Source organism: Meriones unguiculatus, chromosome 2 (assembly GCF_030254825.1).
Source record: "Meriones unguiculatus strain TT.TT164.6M chromosome 2, Bangor_MerUng_6.1, whole genome shotgun sequence".
NCBI lineage: Eukaryota > Metazoa > Chordata > Mammalia > Rodentia > Muridae > Meriones > Meriones unguiculatus.
Window position 1 is genome coordinate 191,093,190 of NC_083350.1, and position 16,512 is coordinate 191,109,701.

The following is a 16,512-nucleotide window of genomic DNA, read 5'->3' on the forward strand; positions in this document are numbered from 1 at the left end:
CCTGCGTAGGTCCCCTTGTTCTGGGACAAGATCTTCCCATACCACGTATTATCTGACTCTGAGGAAAAAAACAAACAAAACTATGAGGCCATGGTGACCCTCCTTACCAAACAGGCCCACAGGCTCCCTTTGAGGCAGGTTGTAACTTGTTTAAGGCTGTTGAGCTAGAAGAGGAAAAGTCAGAGCCACAGCCCCGTACAAGGCACAGTAGCATGAGGGCCAAATCTGAATACTTGCAGTCTCTTTAGAACATGGCAGGTGTGCAAAGACCTCTGTTGACAAGGGCAGAGTGGGACCTCTTAATGTTCTTTCTCCTGAGACCTCTTTGTGCCTGAGGAAAATTTTACATGACCCAGAGAAGTAGGTGTGTAACAGGCATACAAACCAAATGCTGATAATCACAGAAACATTTATGTTAAAGCAAATCTTTGGTATACAGATGATTTTTCCATTTATTAAAGATGAAAGCAGATTTTTCTGCTAATGGTAAGGATTTTTAAATTTATTTTTATGTAAAGAATTAAGTCTTAGCTGAGTGTGGTGGTACACCCCTTTAATCCCAGCACTCAGGGAGGCAGAGGCAGGCAGATCTCTGTGAGTTTGAGGTCAACCTAGTCTACAAATCTAGTCCAGGATAGCCAAGGCTACACAGAGAAACCTTATTTTGGAAAGTAACAAATAATAATAATAATAATAAATAATAATAATAAAAAGTTAAGTCTTGGGTGAACATTTGATACTTCAGGACCATGGTGGAACATCTTCAGTGTTTTCAGAGTTGATCCATACTTTATTTTTAAACATAGTTCATTATTATTTTTTAATATGTATATGTCTGGGCATGAGTGTCCACATTTGTGTGTGGATGGATTTGTGCAGGGGTCAGAAGCCTTTGACACACCTGGGTGGGTGCTGGGAACTGTACTTGGGTTCTCTGGAAGAGCAGGGAGTCTCTCAGTAGACGACTGCTGGGCGTCTCTCCAGCCCCTCTGATTTTGCAACTGTCAATGCTAAGAAAGCCAACTTGAATGGATGGTTATGCCCCTAGCAGAAGTATGGTTAGGGCCATTTCAGAAATTATTGGAAATGTGCTAATCTCAAGCCAAAGTTCACTGAATGATTTTTTTTTAAACCTTTTGAGACAGGGTTTTACTATGTAATTCTGGTTGTCCTGGAACTTGCTGGCTATGTAGAACAGGCTTACCTCAAAGTCAGAAATCTACCTGCTTCTGTCTCCTGAGAGCTGGCATTAAAGGGGTGTGCCACTAAATTGGCCTCATTGAATGAATTTTGATGAACTCCAGTCAACAACTCAAACAGCTGTATTTAAAATTTACATTTATGTGTGTGTGTGTGTGTGTGTGTGTGTGTGTGTGTACAGGTGCATGTGTGCCACAGTGTACCATGTGAAGGGTAACTTGTGGGAGTCAGTTCTCTTCTCACTGTGTGGATCCTGAACATCACGGCAGGAAACACGGCCGCAGGCAGGCCGGTATGGCACTGAAGCAGTAGTTGAGGGCTCACATCTCAATCCACAAGCACAAGGCAGAGGGAGCTACCTTAGTCTCTCTCAAAGCTCACTCCAGTGACACACCTCCTCTAACAAGGTCACACCTCCTAAATCCTTCTCAAACAGGCCCACCAATTGCGGATTGGGCCCAAGGGTCCCTTGTCATTTCACAGCTTTATTCCTTTCTTCTCTAGATGTCATCGTTAGCCACCAGGTGGCTCCCCTGAGTAAATGACAAAAAAGTTGTAAGAATAACAAAGGAGGAAAGTTTCTTGAGCCTTTGACATCCCTTGTCACTCTCTTCCTAATTCGGGGAGGGGAGGGCAACGGGGTGCCTGTGCGGGTATGAACTGGGCATTGAGTCTGTTAATATCAGCTGGGGAGACTAAGGCAATAGGATCTACAATTCTACCTCAGCCTCCGGAGCATTGGGAGGCTTCTCCCAGTACTAGTGGGTTCTTCCTGTGTCAGGCGGCGTCTCTGCAACGCTGCCCCCCTTGGGGTTGCGTATTTACTGTTTCACACAAAACACTGCATTGTCCGTTTTTTTCAACAGTTCATGAGCTTTTCAACACTGAGCCATTTTATAGATGAGAAACTGAGGATTTGAGTAAGGGTGTGTAGAGAAAGGAGGTTCGTAGGCCCATTTCTGTGCATCTTAGGGTGTTCAGGGGCGTTTGACTGTTTCTCAAGCTTCCCTCAAAAATCACCAGCATCGGACTTGATCCCCCAGGGCCAGGCAGCACTTTGGTTCTCCTCTTCTACGCCAAGATGAAGACGTGATCCAGGCTGCTTGTTGCGCTGAACCCTAAAGGGTTAAGTTCTGGGTGCCGCCCCTTTTCCGCCGGGCTGGCGGGTGTATGAATACCCTCGCTCCAGCTCTCAGCTGGAGTCCTCTGCTTCCGCTAGGTTAGGTCATTGTCGCCTCCTTTTTTCTCCCGGCTAAAAGCTCCCTGGGCCACTCCCTTCTACAGTGCTCGCCCTCGGGGGCCAGACCAGCGACATGGAAGGTTGCGTCGGAGAGGAATCTTTCCAGATGTGGGAACTCAATCGACGCCTGGAGGCCTACCTAACCCGGGTCAAGACGCTAGAGGAGCAGAACCAGTTGCTCAGTGCGGAGCTTGGGGGACTCCGGGCGCAGTCCGGGGACACCTCCTGGCGGGCTCGAGCCGACGACGAGCTAGCAGCCCTGCGGGTCCTCGTCGAAGAGCGCTGGCGGGAGAAGCACGCGGTCGAGGTGCAGCGAGACAACCTTGCCGAAGAACTGGAGGGCGTGGCGGGCCGGTGCCAGCAGGTGCGGCTGGCTCGCGAGCGGACCTGCGAGGAGCTCGCCCGCAACCGGCGCGCGCTCGAGGCGGAGGAGAGTGCGCGGGGCTGGCTGAGCACCCAGGCGGCAGAGCTGGAGCGCGAGTTAGAGGCTCTGCGAGCCGCGCACGAGGAAGAGCGCTCACACCTGAATGCTCAGGCAGTCTGTGCGCCGCGCCGGTCCCCCGCGCCGCCCCGCGGACCCCCTGCACGGGCCCCCGAAGTGGAGGAGCTGGCCTGGCGGCTAGGCGAAGCGTGGCGCGGTGCGGTGCGCGACTACCAGGAACGCGTGGCCCACATGGAGAGCTCGCTGGGCCAAGCCCGTGAGCGGCTGGACCGAGCAGTGAGGGGAGCTCGGGAGGGGCGCCTAGAGCTGCAGCAGCTGCAGGCTGAACGCGACAGTCTTCAGGGGCGCAGAGATGCCCTGGAACAGAGGTTGGAGGGCCGCTGGCAGGACCGGCTGCAGACCACTGAAAAGTTCCAGGTGAGAAAGGTCACCAACTCGGTTAAGACCAGGCTCTAGGAAGTGCTTGGGATGCTAAGAGGCCTTCAGGAAAGGGAGTGGGGGTAAGGGCAGGAGCAGCTGTATTCAGGAGCCCCTGCCCAGAGCAAGTACAGGCCCTAGACTTTCCTGTTCAGGCAGGGTAGGATGGAATTCTGAGACCTCGTCGCACAGTCCACTTAGAAGGCCTGCAGGCTGAGACCCACTGTAGCAACTCTTCATTCTTGGAATGGCAAGTTTCTTTCAGGCTGGTTCCCTGCGCCCTTCCCTATGTTATTATCAATCAGAAGATGCCCAGCACATGCTACCTCAGTGTCAGAAGGGCCCTAGCAACCATGATGAAAGAAGGAGGGATGAGCCACGACTGAACTTCTGTATCATGGCTTCTCAGCTCCCTGGAGCACATTCCAGAGGCCTGGGGGCACTCTCCCGCTCATATTGCACAGATGTAACCAACAGCTGAGAAAACAGCCTCTTGCCTGGCCTGCACATGGCCACCTCCCCACTCCTCTTGGAGAAGAAAGATTCCAGAACAACACGTGGGAAGTGGAGGAACCTAGCCTGCTATATTGAGCTGGGGACAGTGATGGCCCAACTGCTTTCCTTCCAAGTCCTTCCAAGCTGATTCGATAAATTGATGGAAATAAATAAAGGAAAATTACTTTTCCTTCTGTTTCCACTTTATCCCCTCTTCCTCTCTGTAACTCATTTCCTCTCCTTTACCCCATTCCCTCCTGTGGGAATCGGATTCTCAACATGTGCTACCATTTAATCAGCACCCTCAAGAGCAGCCTGGTCTAGGAGAGGCCTGGAGTGATCCCTGTGCTGCTCTGGGAGATCCAGTCCAGTGCTCTGGGCAGGGAGGACATAGGTGCAAGGAGAGTAGTCTGCCCTACAAAGAAGTGAGCAGAAAGGGTCAGGACCCAGAGGGGAGGCCCTTTCCACTCACACTTATGGCTTGTTTTGCAGCTGACTGTGGAAGCACTGGAACAGGAGAAGCAGAACCTACAGAGCCAGATTGCTCAGGTCCTGGAAGGTGGGCAGCAGCTGACACACCTCAAGATGTCCCTTAGTATGGAGGTGGCTACATACAGGTACATAGCTGTACACATAGGCTGACTCCTTGGGTGAAGGGCTCAGGAACTTGGCTATGTACTTTCTGTGACTCTCAACTATGGCTCTGTAAAAATATTTATTTTATTTATGTGTATTTGTGTATGTGCTTCATGTGTATAGGTACCCTAAGAGGCGGGAAGAGGGCATTGGGTCCCTTACAGGTGGTTAAGAGCAGCAAGCATCCCTCAGGGATGGATCATGACCTGGAAGAGTAAGCTGAAACAATTCCTTTCCCTTTCAAGTTGCCTTTTGTCAGAATGTTTTTATCACAGCCACAGAACAGCAAACTAGAAAAAAAAAGTTGCTGTTTTTTTCAAAATAAATAAAACTAGGATTTTCAAAGTTAAAAAAAAAAAAGAGCAGCAAGCACTCTTAACCTCTGACCATCTGCTCAGCCCTCAGATTCACTTAAACTTTTTCTTTTACATTTCTTTCTTTCTTTCTTTCTTTCTTTCTTTCTTTCTTTCTTTCTTTCTTTCTTTCTTTCTTTCTTTCTTTCTTTCTGTATTTGTCTATATCCAGCTTGGCAGCTGGGACTGTTATCCACTAAGCCATCTTACTGGGCCACCTCAGCTGTCACTTTCATACCTAGACTTCCACCTGAGCCTCCTAAAGAGACAACTCAGTCTTCAGGGAGGGATCAGAGGTTACAGGCACCTGCAGCTGACTTCTCTCAAAGACAGGCAACCTCCAGTTTCTGTGCAAACATCCTGGGTACACCTGGGCAGTCTCAGGAAAGAGAGTTTGCAGGTGTGCCTGATCATGTGGACCTGACCTGGGCCTCAGCTGTGTCTAGGGTAAAAGCTGATCTGAGTTCCTAGCCTTCTATTTCCTTTCAAGCTCCAGTGTCACTGGCTCTGCCCAGCTCCCTGCCCTTTTTCTGGTTATTTCAGAAAGACCTAGTGGAACCGTTCTGGTTGTATAGCCTCTGCATGTGTCTCTTGTGAGAAAAGGCCGATGCCGGGGGCAGAGGATATCACTCCAGAGTATGGGGTCAGGATAGGATGTCCCTCTTCTCCAGAATACACTGGCATGAGCTAGGTGTAGGGGAGGAGTGGGAGGTAGGGCCCAGAGAAGGAAAGCCAGTCTGGGAGCCAGTCTAAGAAGGACGAGGCAAAGGCTGCGGGAGGACAGAAGAAAAGCTGCAAATGTGAGCACCAAATGTGTTCAGAGGTCATGAGCAAAAACTAGAGACTAGTTCAGAATCCCCTTTGAATTAATTTTTCTTGTCTCCTCCAATGAGCTCCATAGGCCCCTGAGGCAGGAGCATGAATCGAAAGACCTCTGTCCTGAAGGGTTTGCAATCCTAAAATGAGGGCCTTACCCTCAGTCAAGCCTCTTGGGGGAAAGGTCCACGCAGTGCTGAGGAATGTAACCCTCTGGGGTCTGAGGTTTGAAAAGGATTTGGAGAGGGGAGCTGAATTCATCTGCTTTTGTTTGTCGTCAGCTCTGGGGGCAGAGGAGGGAGCCATCCCGTGGGAACAGCCTGAGAATTCCCACTTCCCCCGAGGAGCCCCTCCCTTCTCAGGCCCTTCAGAGGGTAGTGTGGACAAAAGGCAAAATTAGCATGATAATCAGCCTCCCTCCCGGAGGGTGAGGTCATCGGCCTTGGCCTTGGGTGGGGAGGCGTCTCAGATTGATCTGAGGCGTCTGATCTAAGAAGTGTTCTTTTGGCTCTGTGTCTGACTGTGGGAATCTGCATGTGAGGTCCCCCTGTGTCTCAGCTCTGGCTGTTACCAAGTATATGATGTTTGTAGGCATATGACTGTGTGGCTTTCGTAAGACAATAGTCATAGTAAAGAGTGAGCCTGCAGTGTCAGGACTTGCAGCCTCAGTTGGGGCTAATCCCATTTTTTTCCTCTCCCCTCTAGGACTCTGCTGGAGGCTGAGAACTCCCGGTTGCAGACACCTGGCCGAAGTTCCCAGGCTTTCCTTGGCTTTCAGGGTAAGAAGTAGGGCCAGCTGCTCCTGGAAGCTCTACCCTTTTCTCTTGGAAGATGTTTCCTAAGAAGCACCAATCTAAGTCTTCACTCCCTGGTCCCCACCACACCAGTGTTCCCAGTCTAGCCAGCAGGGAGTCAGACAAAATGGCTGGTGTAGTATGGCCAGTGTGAGGGCTGCTCTCTGGTGAGGTCAGGGCATACTTACAATGTTTCCTGCTCTGCTTTTCCAGACCCCAAGCTGAAGCTGCATTTCCTTGGGACACCAGAGAACCAGCACCTAGGATCTGTGCTCCCTGTCCTCAGCCCAACATCCCTCCCTTCCCCCTTGCCTGATACCCTTGAGACTCCTGTGACAGCCTTTCTGAAGACCCAGGAATTCCTTCAGGCCCAAACCCCAACCTTGGCCAGCACTCCCATCCCACTCATGTCTGAGGCTCCTTGTCCTTCTACAAATGCAGAGATCAGAGCCCAGGATGGTCCTCTTTCTCTGCTCCAGACACAGGGTGGGAGCCAACAGGCTCCAGAGCCTCTCTGTGCTGAAGCCACAGTGCCTATTTCTACTGAAGGCCCCTCAGAACTAGAGGAGCCTGGGGGCAAACAGCCAGGCCACTTCCCTGAGGATCCAGCCTCCTTGGCCCCATCCCTCAACCCTCACCACCCTATTTTAGAGGATAAAGATGGAGAATTCAGTGAGTCTAGAGTATCTAGCATGTTCCAGGAAAATGAAGGGCAAATCTGGGAGCTAGGAGAGAAAGAAGCAGCCATAGAGGCAAAAGCAGAAAACAGCTTAGCACAGGAAACACAAGAAGGTGGTCTAGACACTGAAGAAATCCAGGATTCTCAGGGTCCTTTGCAAAAGGAAACAATGGAGGCTGTAGGAGAGAAGCCATTGATGTGTCTGAAAACCCAGAGCCATGAGACACAAGGGAAGGAGAATTGCAGGTCTCTGAGGTCTGTAGAAAAGAACCTGGAAACACTAAAAAGCCCAGAAAAAGAAAAACAAACACTACTGAAGTCTCTAGAAGAAAAGGATGTAGAGGCAGAGAAAACTCTAGAAAATGGGGTTTCTGAACTATCTAAGCCTTTAGAAAAAGAAGTTGCAAGAATCAGGGATCAAGAATTAATGTCTCCTGAAGGTAAACTGGAGACAGTTTCATTTGTAGGAAAGGAAAATCAAGAAGTAGTGAAGTCTTTAGAAGAGGGGGACTTAGAGTTGTTGACAGCCTTTAAAAAGGATAACCAGCATCCACTGGGGGGTCCAGAAGAAGAGGACCCGGTGTTTGAGAGAGCTATAAAACCAGAGGACCAGGAGTCCCTGAGGTCTCTAGAAGAGGAGGACCAGGAGGCATTTAAACCTCTGGAGAAAGAGAATCTAGAGCCATTAAGATATGAAGAAGCAAAAGACCAGATGATTGAGAGACTGGTAGAAAAAGAGGATCAGAAGTTCCTGAGGTCTCTAGAAGAGGAGGACCAGAGGATTGTGAAACCTCTAGAAAAGGAGAATCGGGAATCTCTGAGGTCTCTTGATGAAAACCAGGAGACCATTATACCACCAGAGAACATGAACCAGAGGCTACTGAGATCTCTAGAAATAGAAAAGGAGGAGCAGAAAATTGTGAAACCTCTAGAAAAAGTGAGTCAGGACTCCCTTGGGTCTCTAGAAAAAGAGAGTGTGGAGCCACTGAAATTTCTAGAAGACGACCAGGTAATTGAGAACCTGTTAGCAAAAGAGACTCATGAGTCCCTGGGGTCCATTGAAGATAGAAACCAGGAGACTGTTGCACAACTGGAACTTGAGACCCAGGATTCACTGAGGTCTCTAGAAGAGGAGGACCAGAGGATTGTGAAACATCTAGAAAAAGAAAACCAGGAGTTCCAAAGGTCTCTAGAAGAGGAAGAACAGATGACTGAGAGATCTTTGGAAAGAGAGAACCATGAACCACTAAGTTCTGTAGAAAAAAAGGACCAGATGATTGAGAACCTGCTAGAAAAAAAGAGTCAGGACTCAGTGAAGTCTACTGAAGATGAGAACCAGGAGACTCTGGGAAAACAAAATCCAGAGTCAGGACAGGACCAAGAGATACAGAGACTTGAACAAGAGACTCATCAGACACCAAGGGCTGAGGAGGTTGACCAGATGGCAGCCAAACCACTGGAAAAAGTGGATTCAGAGTTATTGAAGCATCTTGGGAATGACAAGGAAATAGTTGGATCTCTTGAAAAAGAGATTCAAGAGTCACTTGTGTCACTGAAAGAAAGAAGTATGGAGCCAGTGAAGTCTTCAAAAACAGAGAACACAGAACCATTGAAGAATGTACAAGAGGATTTGGAAATAATGAACTCTATAGAAGATCAAGAGCCATTGTGGTCTACAGAAGTGACTAGAGAGACAATGAAACCTCTAGAAAATGAAATTCAAGAATTACTGGGGTATGTGGATGAGAACCAAGAGACACTGAGACCCCTTGAAAGGGAGAATAAAAAAATGAGATCTCTGGGCAAGTGGGACCCAGAGACTGTGGAGTCTCCAGAAGGGATAGAGGAGAGACAGCAGCACCTGGAAGGGGAAGAATGCCTAGAGATGGAAAAGCACCAAGAATCACTGAGGTCTCTGGGAGAGGTGGGGCAACTGTCTGGGTCTGGAAATCAACACCAACAACAAAGGTGGGAGGATGTGGTGGTGGAGAATGGAGCAGTGGGTCAGGACCCACCTCTAGGTAAAACAGGAATAGAAAGTGAGGATGAGGCAGAGCTATGTCTGAGTGGGCAAGATGATAAGGAAGAAGCTGCAGAGGAAAGGAAGCTGCAGCAAGACATTGTGAGGGAGGCCTCTAGTCTGGGGAGCTCTGAGATGGAGGAGCAGAGGGTTCCTGCTGAGGATGGTAGCAGAAAGAGCAATGCTGAGGCCCTGGAGGGACAACCAGAGCAGATGGGGACCCTAGAAGTCCTAGCTACTCAGGGAATGCTGGAGGTGGCAGAGCAAGATGAGGATATAGCCCAAGCAGGTGAACAAGACTCCAGAAAAGTGACTCTGGGGTTAGAGGCTGCTGGAGGCCAGGCTGCTGCTACCGGAGCTGGACCAGGACTGGAGCAGGAAGTGGTAGAGCTGGAGGACCCAAGGCATCTTGCCAGTGACCTATCCCTGGGGGAGGAAAGTGTGAAGGCAAAGATAGCTCAGGGCTTGGAAAGACCTGGAAAAGAACCAAAGGAGGCAGGTGCTCTGGAATCAGAGATCCTCAAATTGCCCAAGACTAACAGTGCTGCTCTGGAACACAAGGGCTGCAAAGAGGCAGAGCCTGCGGTGGGCTGGAGAGTAGAGGAGGCCTCAGTGAAGACCTCAGACCATGAGGGCACTGATGTCCCTCAGCCCAGGTCCCCAGAGACAGAGGAAGATGAGGGCACACAGGCAGCACTGATAACCCCTGGTCCCAAGCTTATGGAACCCTGTTCGCCCATCCAGGTCCTGAAAGATGACTATGAGCAGCATCCCCACGCTGAGGGGACCCAGGAGACTGGGTGGCAGCTAGAAGGTGGGTGTGAAGCACTGGAAAGGGCAGACGATGATCAGGAGTTTGGTCTTGGGGAGATCCCTGAGGGCCTCCGGGACTGGGAGGAGAATAGAGAAGAAAGTGAGGCTGATGAGCTAGGGGAAACTCTCCCTGACTCTACTCCCCTGGGTCTCTACCTGAGGTCCCCTGCCTCCCCAAAGTGGGACCTGGCTGGAGAGCAGAGGCTCTCCCCTCAAGGGGAGGCCAGGAAGGAAGGCTGGAGTCCTGCTGTCCTGATTACTCAGGGCCTCAGCAACCCACCAGAGGAGGAACAAGGCCATGACTCTGAGCTGTCATCTGAGGAATTTGAGGACCTGGCAGCTGAGGCCTCTCTTCTTCCAGGGGTTTCCAAGGAGGTGGCAGATGATCTGGGCCAGGTGCCCCCAGTACTGGATCCTACATGCTGGGATCAGGGTGAGGAGTCTGATGGATTTGCTGATGAGGAAGAGAGTGGGGAGGAGGGAGAGGAAGAAGAGCATGAGGAAGGAGCAGAGTCAGGGACTCAGTGGTGGGGGCCAGGGACCTCTGGTGGCAGCTTCAAGGTCCAGGATATCACCCAAAGAAGGGACCTGGGACATGAATCTGTGGATGTCAGTGGTCCCTGGCATGATGGCTTGAGAGGTGCTGCAGCTAACATCCCTCAGTCTGCCCTCGAGACTGTGTCTCAAAACAGTGCTGAGTCTTCTGGGTCAGAAGGGTCTGAGTCTATTTCCTTGGAGGGGGAGGATAAAGTGCCCGACCATTGGGGTGCCCCCCAAGAGATGACTGGCATGGTCCCAGGGGCAGGAGATAATTTTGATGCCAGTGGCCAGGGCCCCAACCTGGAGTCAGAGCATGTGAATGGGAGGATGGAGAATGGACTAGAGCAGTGTGAGGAACAGGGGCTTCTGTGTGGGGAGCAGGATCAAGGACTCCCTTTACAGGAATTGGAGGTAGGTAGCCTAAAGGCCCCTTTGGTAGGGTCTCCTGTGCACCTAGGCCCAAGCCAGTCCCTGGAGTTTCCTCTGAGTGGAGCTGATGGAGATTCCTGGTCCTCAGGGGAAGACTAGGGAATGCTTCTCTGACACTGAGGACTTAATGTGGGATGTTCTTCTCTGCTCTGGGCCCTCACTCTTAGCTTTGATAACTTGACCTGTGGTGTCTGTCCTGGAGAGGTATGGCTGGATGAGCAAGATGAGATCCTACTTGTACCATCCTGAAGGGTTTATTTTTGTCAGCTGAACCCCTGTAGTTCTAGATCCCCTTTCTTCTATGGCTCACATGCTGGAAGAGGCCTGGGCCTAGAGCTTTTCCCATGAGGCTTTTCTGGCTCGACAGCTCTGTCTATAATAGTGCCATCCCCACAAGGTCTGGCCCAGCCTATGCCCAGAGGAGCTGAGGGCAGCAAATATGACCAACCCCTTGTCTCATTTCAGCCTGCTGAGATCTTGTTTTGCTCTTTCTTGCTTGAATAAAGTTGTATTCCCACTTACAAAGTCTGGCTGCTTTCTTCTAGCCTTCAGGGGATCCCCCTGGTTGAGAAGCACTGGAGTGGAGGGACTGGGAGAGGAAGCAGAAGCCAGGCCTGGAGGGGCTGCCTCTTGGAGAGGCCAGGTTGTCATCTGTGCCCACAGCACTGATTACAGGGTCCTCCCCCATGAATGTCCTAAGTAAGGCTTTAGTGTCTCCAGCATAATTAGCCCCCTGGTTACCAAACCCAAACAGTTGTCTCGCCTCTGATGACAGACTGGGTTGGAGTAGGGGGAGGGAGGAGAGAGGCCTCACCTGTGCAGTCTCAGGTCACCAGTTACTTTCTCTGAACTTTAAACTCAGCCACACACATGGGGAAGCTGGACTGCCCTATGCTTTGGGTGGTCTCCTGGGGCTGGGAGAACAGGGGAGAGGCCAGGGAAAGCCTGTTCAGTCAGTAACTGAGGTCTGCCATGGCACTTTCCATACATGCTGAAGCAGGAGACAGGGAAGAAAGGATAGCAGAGCCAGTGGAATGTGAGGGAGCTGCCAGGTGAGAGCTTGTTGTGTGCAGTGTCAGGAGTGCTAGGTCCTGCCTGAAGGCTTCTCTCCCAACACCTGTACAGGGCATGCAGATGCCAGAGGTTCCTAGATTTAGGTGCCCACAGACCTCAAAGTTGGGGTACCCAAATAGAGAGCACCTCTTAGGTAATCTCTGCATGGAAGAGGACCAATTCCCAGATGCTTGTTTGATACCTCTGTGGGGAAGGTATTAGCGGGCCCACACATGGAGGCCATCACAAGCCAAGAGCAGGTTCCTTCTCTTTTTAGGATTGAGAGTTCCCAAAGAGGGTAGACAAGGGATGTCCTAGCCAACTGGCACTGTGGGCTCCTATGTGCACACCCTTCATATCTGTGTTCTGGTTCTGGAGCCCATTTCATCCACACCCTTGCCCTTGGGGTTCTCCTTCTCCACCCTCCTGGCAGCCCAAGCCTCCGCTCTCTTCTTCCTGTACACTAATAACAAGTCCCTCCTGTGTTGTTTGTCAGCTCACAGGCAGAGACCAGCACGTTGGCATCAGGGAGGCAAAGTCTGCCCCTTTAATGGGACAAGACATCCTGTGCTTCCTCTCTTTAGGCCCTTGGTTACCACTGCTTGGGTGAACACCAAGAACAGAGCTAACAGAGCTCTGCACTGTAGTGGATCCCCATCCTTCATTCTCACAAGTTAACCCAGGTCCTCTATAGTTAACCCAGGTGGCCACTGACGCTAACAGCCCTACAGTGCAGGATGTAAGTTAGAAGTAAGTTGGATGTGAGTTAGAAGTGAGGACTTCCCTAAGGGTATAAACAGGAGGTATGGTATGTATGGAAATGACCCTATGTCCAAACAGAGAAGCAAGAGCTGGACAGTGACAGGGTCACCCCTCGTTGTGATCATCAGTGTGGTTGTCATTTTGCTGGCCATCCACACAGTGCAGGCTCTGGGAATGCTGACAACTTATAACACTGCTCTTTGCACAGGAGGCTTTAACTGCTCCTGAGCAAAGGCTGTCAAATTGAAATTGTCTCTGGACACAGATGCATGCTGTGTAGGGGTGCAGAGCAGGGCAGGCTGCTCTGAGTGGCCACTGTTGGGGAGGCATTTCTTGGTGTGTGTGTGAAACAGAAGTACCTAGGACAGAAGAGATCTGGGGCAATGGAAGACAGAAAGCAGGCAGAGTGGTGGGAGGGAAGCAGGCCTTAGGGAGATTGCAGGAAACCCTGGCAGGAGGCATGGACTTCTTTGAGAGATGGAGCTTCTGAAGGGTTTATGCACAAGAGCTGGAATCTCAGTAGAGAACAGGATAGAGGAGAGGCCCACAGAGACCTGGGAACTCCCAGAAGGCTGACAAAGTAGCTCAAGAGGAGACAAAAAACAAATAAAAACAAACAAACAAACAAACAAACAAAAAAACCGGCAAGTCCTCTCAGAAGGCTCTGGCATTACAGCATTTCAAGGAAGCAAGGACTGACTGTCTCTGACATGAACTAAGTAGCAGGCTCTTTGACCCCCCCCTCCCCACCAAAGGGGGAGCAGCCTTCTCAGGCTACAGGGAGGACAATGCAGCCGGTCTTGATGAGAAGGGGAAGACGGAAGGGGAAGAGGACCTTCCCTATTAGTGGACTTGGAGAGGGGAATGGGAGGAGATGAGGGAGGGAAGGTGGGATTGGGAGGGAGTGAGGGAGGGGGCTACAGCCCAGATACAAAGTGAATAAACTGTAATTAATATAAAAAAATTAAAAAAAGAAAAAGGAAGCAAGGAACTGGTTGGTGCCTGGAAGTCTCCCTTGAGTAAAGAGTGAATGAGTGACAACCAGACACACTTCTGAGGGTGGAGTCCCCACAGAAATGAGGAGGGGATAGAGAGGAAACATTCCCCAACATACACACAGCATGAGACAGTGGAAGGTTATTCTGGAACCTCCTCTGGTAAATATAGCCTCTGAGCTAGCCAGAGACAGGCTGGGGCTGGGGGGGGGGGGCAGCGGAGGTGGCTTCCTCAGTTTGTTTGGGGCACTTCCTTATAAGGCTGAGTAGGCTGAGGCGCCTCCAATGGTGAGGTCAGGGGCAGAGGCTCCCTCTAGCCCAGCCTGATGGTGTGCCTGTAGCTGCCAAAGTCTCAAAGGAAATCAAAGTCTAGGCTTTGTACTACATTCAAAGGCCCTCCTGCTTGGAGTGTGGCCTCTTAAAGCAGTCCCTCTGCCTTCCTGCTATGGGCACCCATCCTGGGTGGAACTCTCAGATCATCTTGGGTCCTTCAATACCCCAGAGCCTGGGCTTTCCACCTGTAAGATACTGGGTGAATGGAATCCTTCTTTGAGACTCTAAACAGTTCTGACACGAATGACATCACCCTCAACCCCACAGTGCTCAGCCTCTAGGTCAAAGAAACAGGATTTATTAATTGTCTGAAAGAAAACTCCCCTCTCATTCTTCTGCTGCCCACAGCCCACACCCCGGCCTCACCCTGGCACACCAGCTGCTGCCACTTGACCTGTACTGTTGCAGCTGCTGTCAGCCATGCTATCCTCTCTGGTGGGGGACAAAGGAATGTGATTTCATTTTGTCTGGAATGTGCTGTCTGTACTCCTTGTAGAGGAGGAGCCCATTCAGCCCAGAAAACCAAAGATGGCTTAGAGACAGGCCCCAAGTTCCTACTGTATGCCATTCCACTTCTCAGGGGAGGGCTGAGTTCTAGGATGGGCACAACAGCAGGATGGTTGGAAGTTAGAGTTGAGCCCTCCTGGGAGGAGAGAGAAGATCATTTTTCTCTCTGGTTCAGGTAGTGAAAAAAGTCTGCCAGCATCTGTCCCTGAGCCCACAAGATCACCTTAGAACCACACTAGAGCATGAAGCTGCCTTAGAACCATGGACAATGGTTCAGGCGGAAAGCAGAAGTCGGGTGAGGCCCCTAGCAGTCTGCATTGACAGACAATGGAAATGGTGTTTTCTCTTCTAGCTTCCCTGCTTCCTTCACCCTGAACCCCCTCATCCCACCTTCTAACTCAACACCCACACAACTAGCATCTGCCAGCATGTCAGGGGTGATAGACCTGCCACTAGTCTCAGCCCTTTCCAGGCCAGGTGTCCAGGGGCTCCAATTCCAATGCCCCTCTTGTAATCTAACTGCCATTCTGCATATCTTGTCCTCAAAGGATGGGGCTCAGGTGTCTAAACCCCAGGTTCTGGTACCCTCTTCTCTCTCAGAGTCTCCTCCTTCAGTCATAAACTCCCTTCCCCAGCTCCATCCTTCCTCCCCACCCTTATTACTCAGCTGTGGCTCCATAAATAAACTGAGGCAGGTGCCAGGAGGCCTCTGTCGAGGAACCCCCTTCCCTGCAGCTGTGGGCTCAGCTGCTCACAATCCACTGCCCCTGGGCCCCAGTAGGGGTGCCTCCCTAAGAGACTCCTGGATTCTCTAGGGCTCTATATTCCCACTAATAAATCTCCCTCAGCACTCAGGGATCCCTTCAACTCCCCTGCCTCTTAGCTCTTTCTCCTCCTCCCTAGCCTTCCAGAATTGCTGTCTCTCCAGGATTTCTCTGATTGTTCCTTAGAGGGAACTTCAGCTGACTCTAATGAGAGAAACTGAGGTACAGAGTGATGCATCTTGTCCATGATGTAGTGTCTCCAGATGCCACTTGGGGTCAGCAGAACATGGGCTAGAGAACTTTGGGCTGCTTTATGTTGGGTATTCAATATGAGTAATATTTAATTCCAGTCTTCAGTGGTCAGCAGCCTTCTCTCTGTTAACAATCCACTTAAGTACCAGGCCATCTGGGTAGCCAGAGTCTCAGTGTCTACCCACTTAGCCTATTGCCTGAGCTATTGGTTTAGTGGGAGAGCGTCCAAATGTTCTACCTTTTCCTCTTTCCCAGCCTTTCCTCCTGCTGTGTCCCTGAACTTTTTCAGTTCTTCTGCCTAGGAGGAAGCTAGCTATTTTGCAGCAAGCCAAATAGAAGCCAGCTCTCAGGAAGGCCCTCCATCTGGGTAAGGGAAAACCAGTTGCATCAGGCCCTGACAGAGGGGGAACCCGAGCAGGAGCTCTGGGTCAGGATCTGACTACAGAGCCTGAAAAAGATCTCTGACAGGCGGTGCATTTTTAGAAGTCTTTGGGAACTGCTAAGTCACTGTGGACACTAGAACAATAGGACCCTTTCTTTCCCCATTCAGGAGTCAGGCCCATAGACAGGGCCTCAGGGCTGGGACAAAGGCCCCCAGTGAGGTTGGGGCAGTGCAGTGGGAGGCAAGGGTATGCTGAAGAACTGGGAGGTGGAATGTGTCAGGGTACCCAGAGGCAGGCTTCCACACCCCTGGGCAATGCTCTAGCCCCTATCTGTCCCCAGGGTGGGTCTCTCTTTTCCAATACTTCCCAGTCCTGGGTGGGTGGGGGGACAAGACACCCTGTTGGGACAAGGCTGAGAGCTGGGCACACAGTCAGGGTCCTGACAGCATGGCAGCTGGCAGTGGTGACCAGAGGTGGGGCTCTGTTCCATCTCTCCAAAGAGGTATGCTGGTGTTCCATATGTGACCTCTTCTGAGGAACTGGAGAGCTACCTTCTGGTCAGGTCATCAAGGACATCCCCCCTTTCCCC

General features: G+C 51.0%; 1 protein-coding gene across 1 annotated transcript; it reads left to right on the forward strand.

The window, feature by feature from the left end:
- The first annotated feature begins 2,397 nt into the window (after positions 1–2,397).
- On the forward strand, positions 2,398–11,399 carry Nes (nestin). Its single transcript, XM_021661855.2, has 4 exons — positions 2,398–3,299; positions 4,287–4,411; positions 6,305–6,378; positions 6,607–11,399. Exons 1-4 carry the CDS (start codon positions 2,514–2,516, stop codon positions 10,971–10,973), a joined length of 5,352 nt encoding a protein of 1,783 aa, XP_021517530.1. The 5' UTR covers positions 2,398–2,513; the 3' UTR covers positions 10,974–11,399.
- The last annotated feature ends 5,113 nt before the right edge of the window (positions 11,400–16,512 follow it).

What these genes read in the sequence shown, in the direction of transcription:
- Nes (XM_021661855.2), top strand. Translation starts at nt 2,514, where the DNA reads ATGGAAGGTTGCGTCGGAGAGGAATCTTTCCAGATGTGGGAACTCAAT. An exon ending in AGACCACTGAAAAGTTCCAG is followed by an intron (nt 3,300 to 4,286) that starts GTGAGAAAGGTC and finishes CTTGTTTTGCAG; the next exon opens with CTGACTGTGGAAGCACTGGA. An exon ending in GGCTTTCCTTGGCTTTCAGG is followed by an intron (nt 6,379 to 6,606) that starts GTAAGAAGTAGG and finishes CTGCTTTTCCAG; the next exon opens with ACCCCAAGCTGAAGCTGCAT.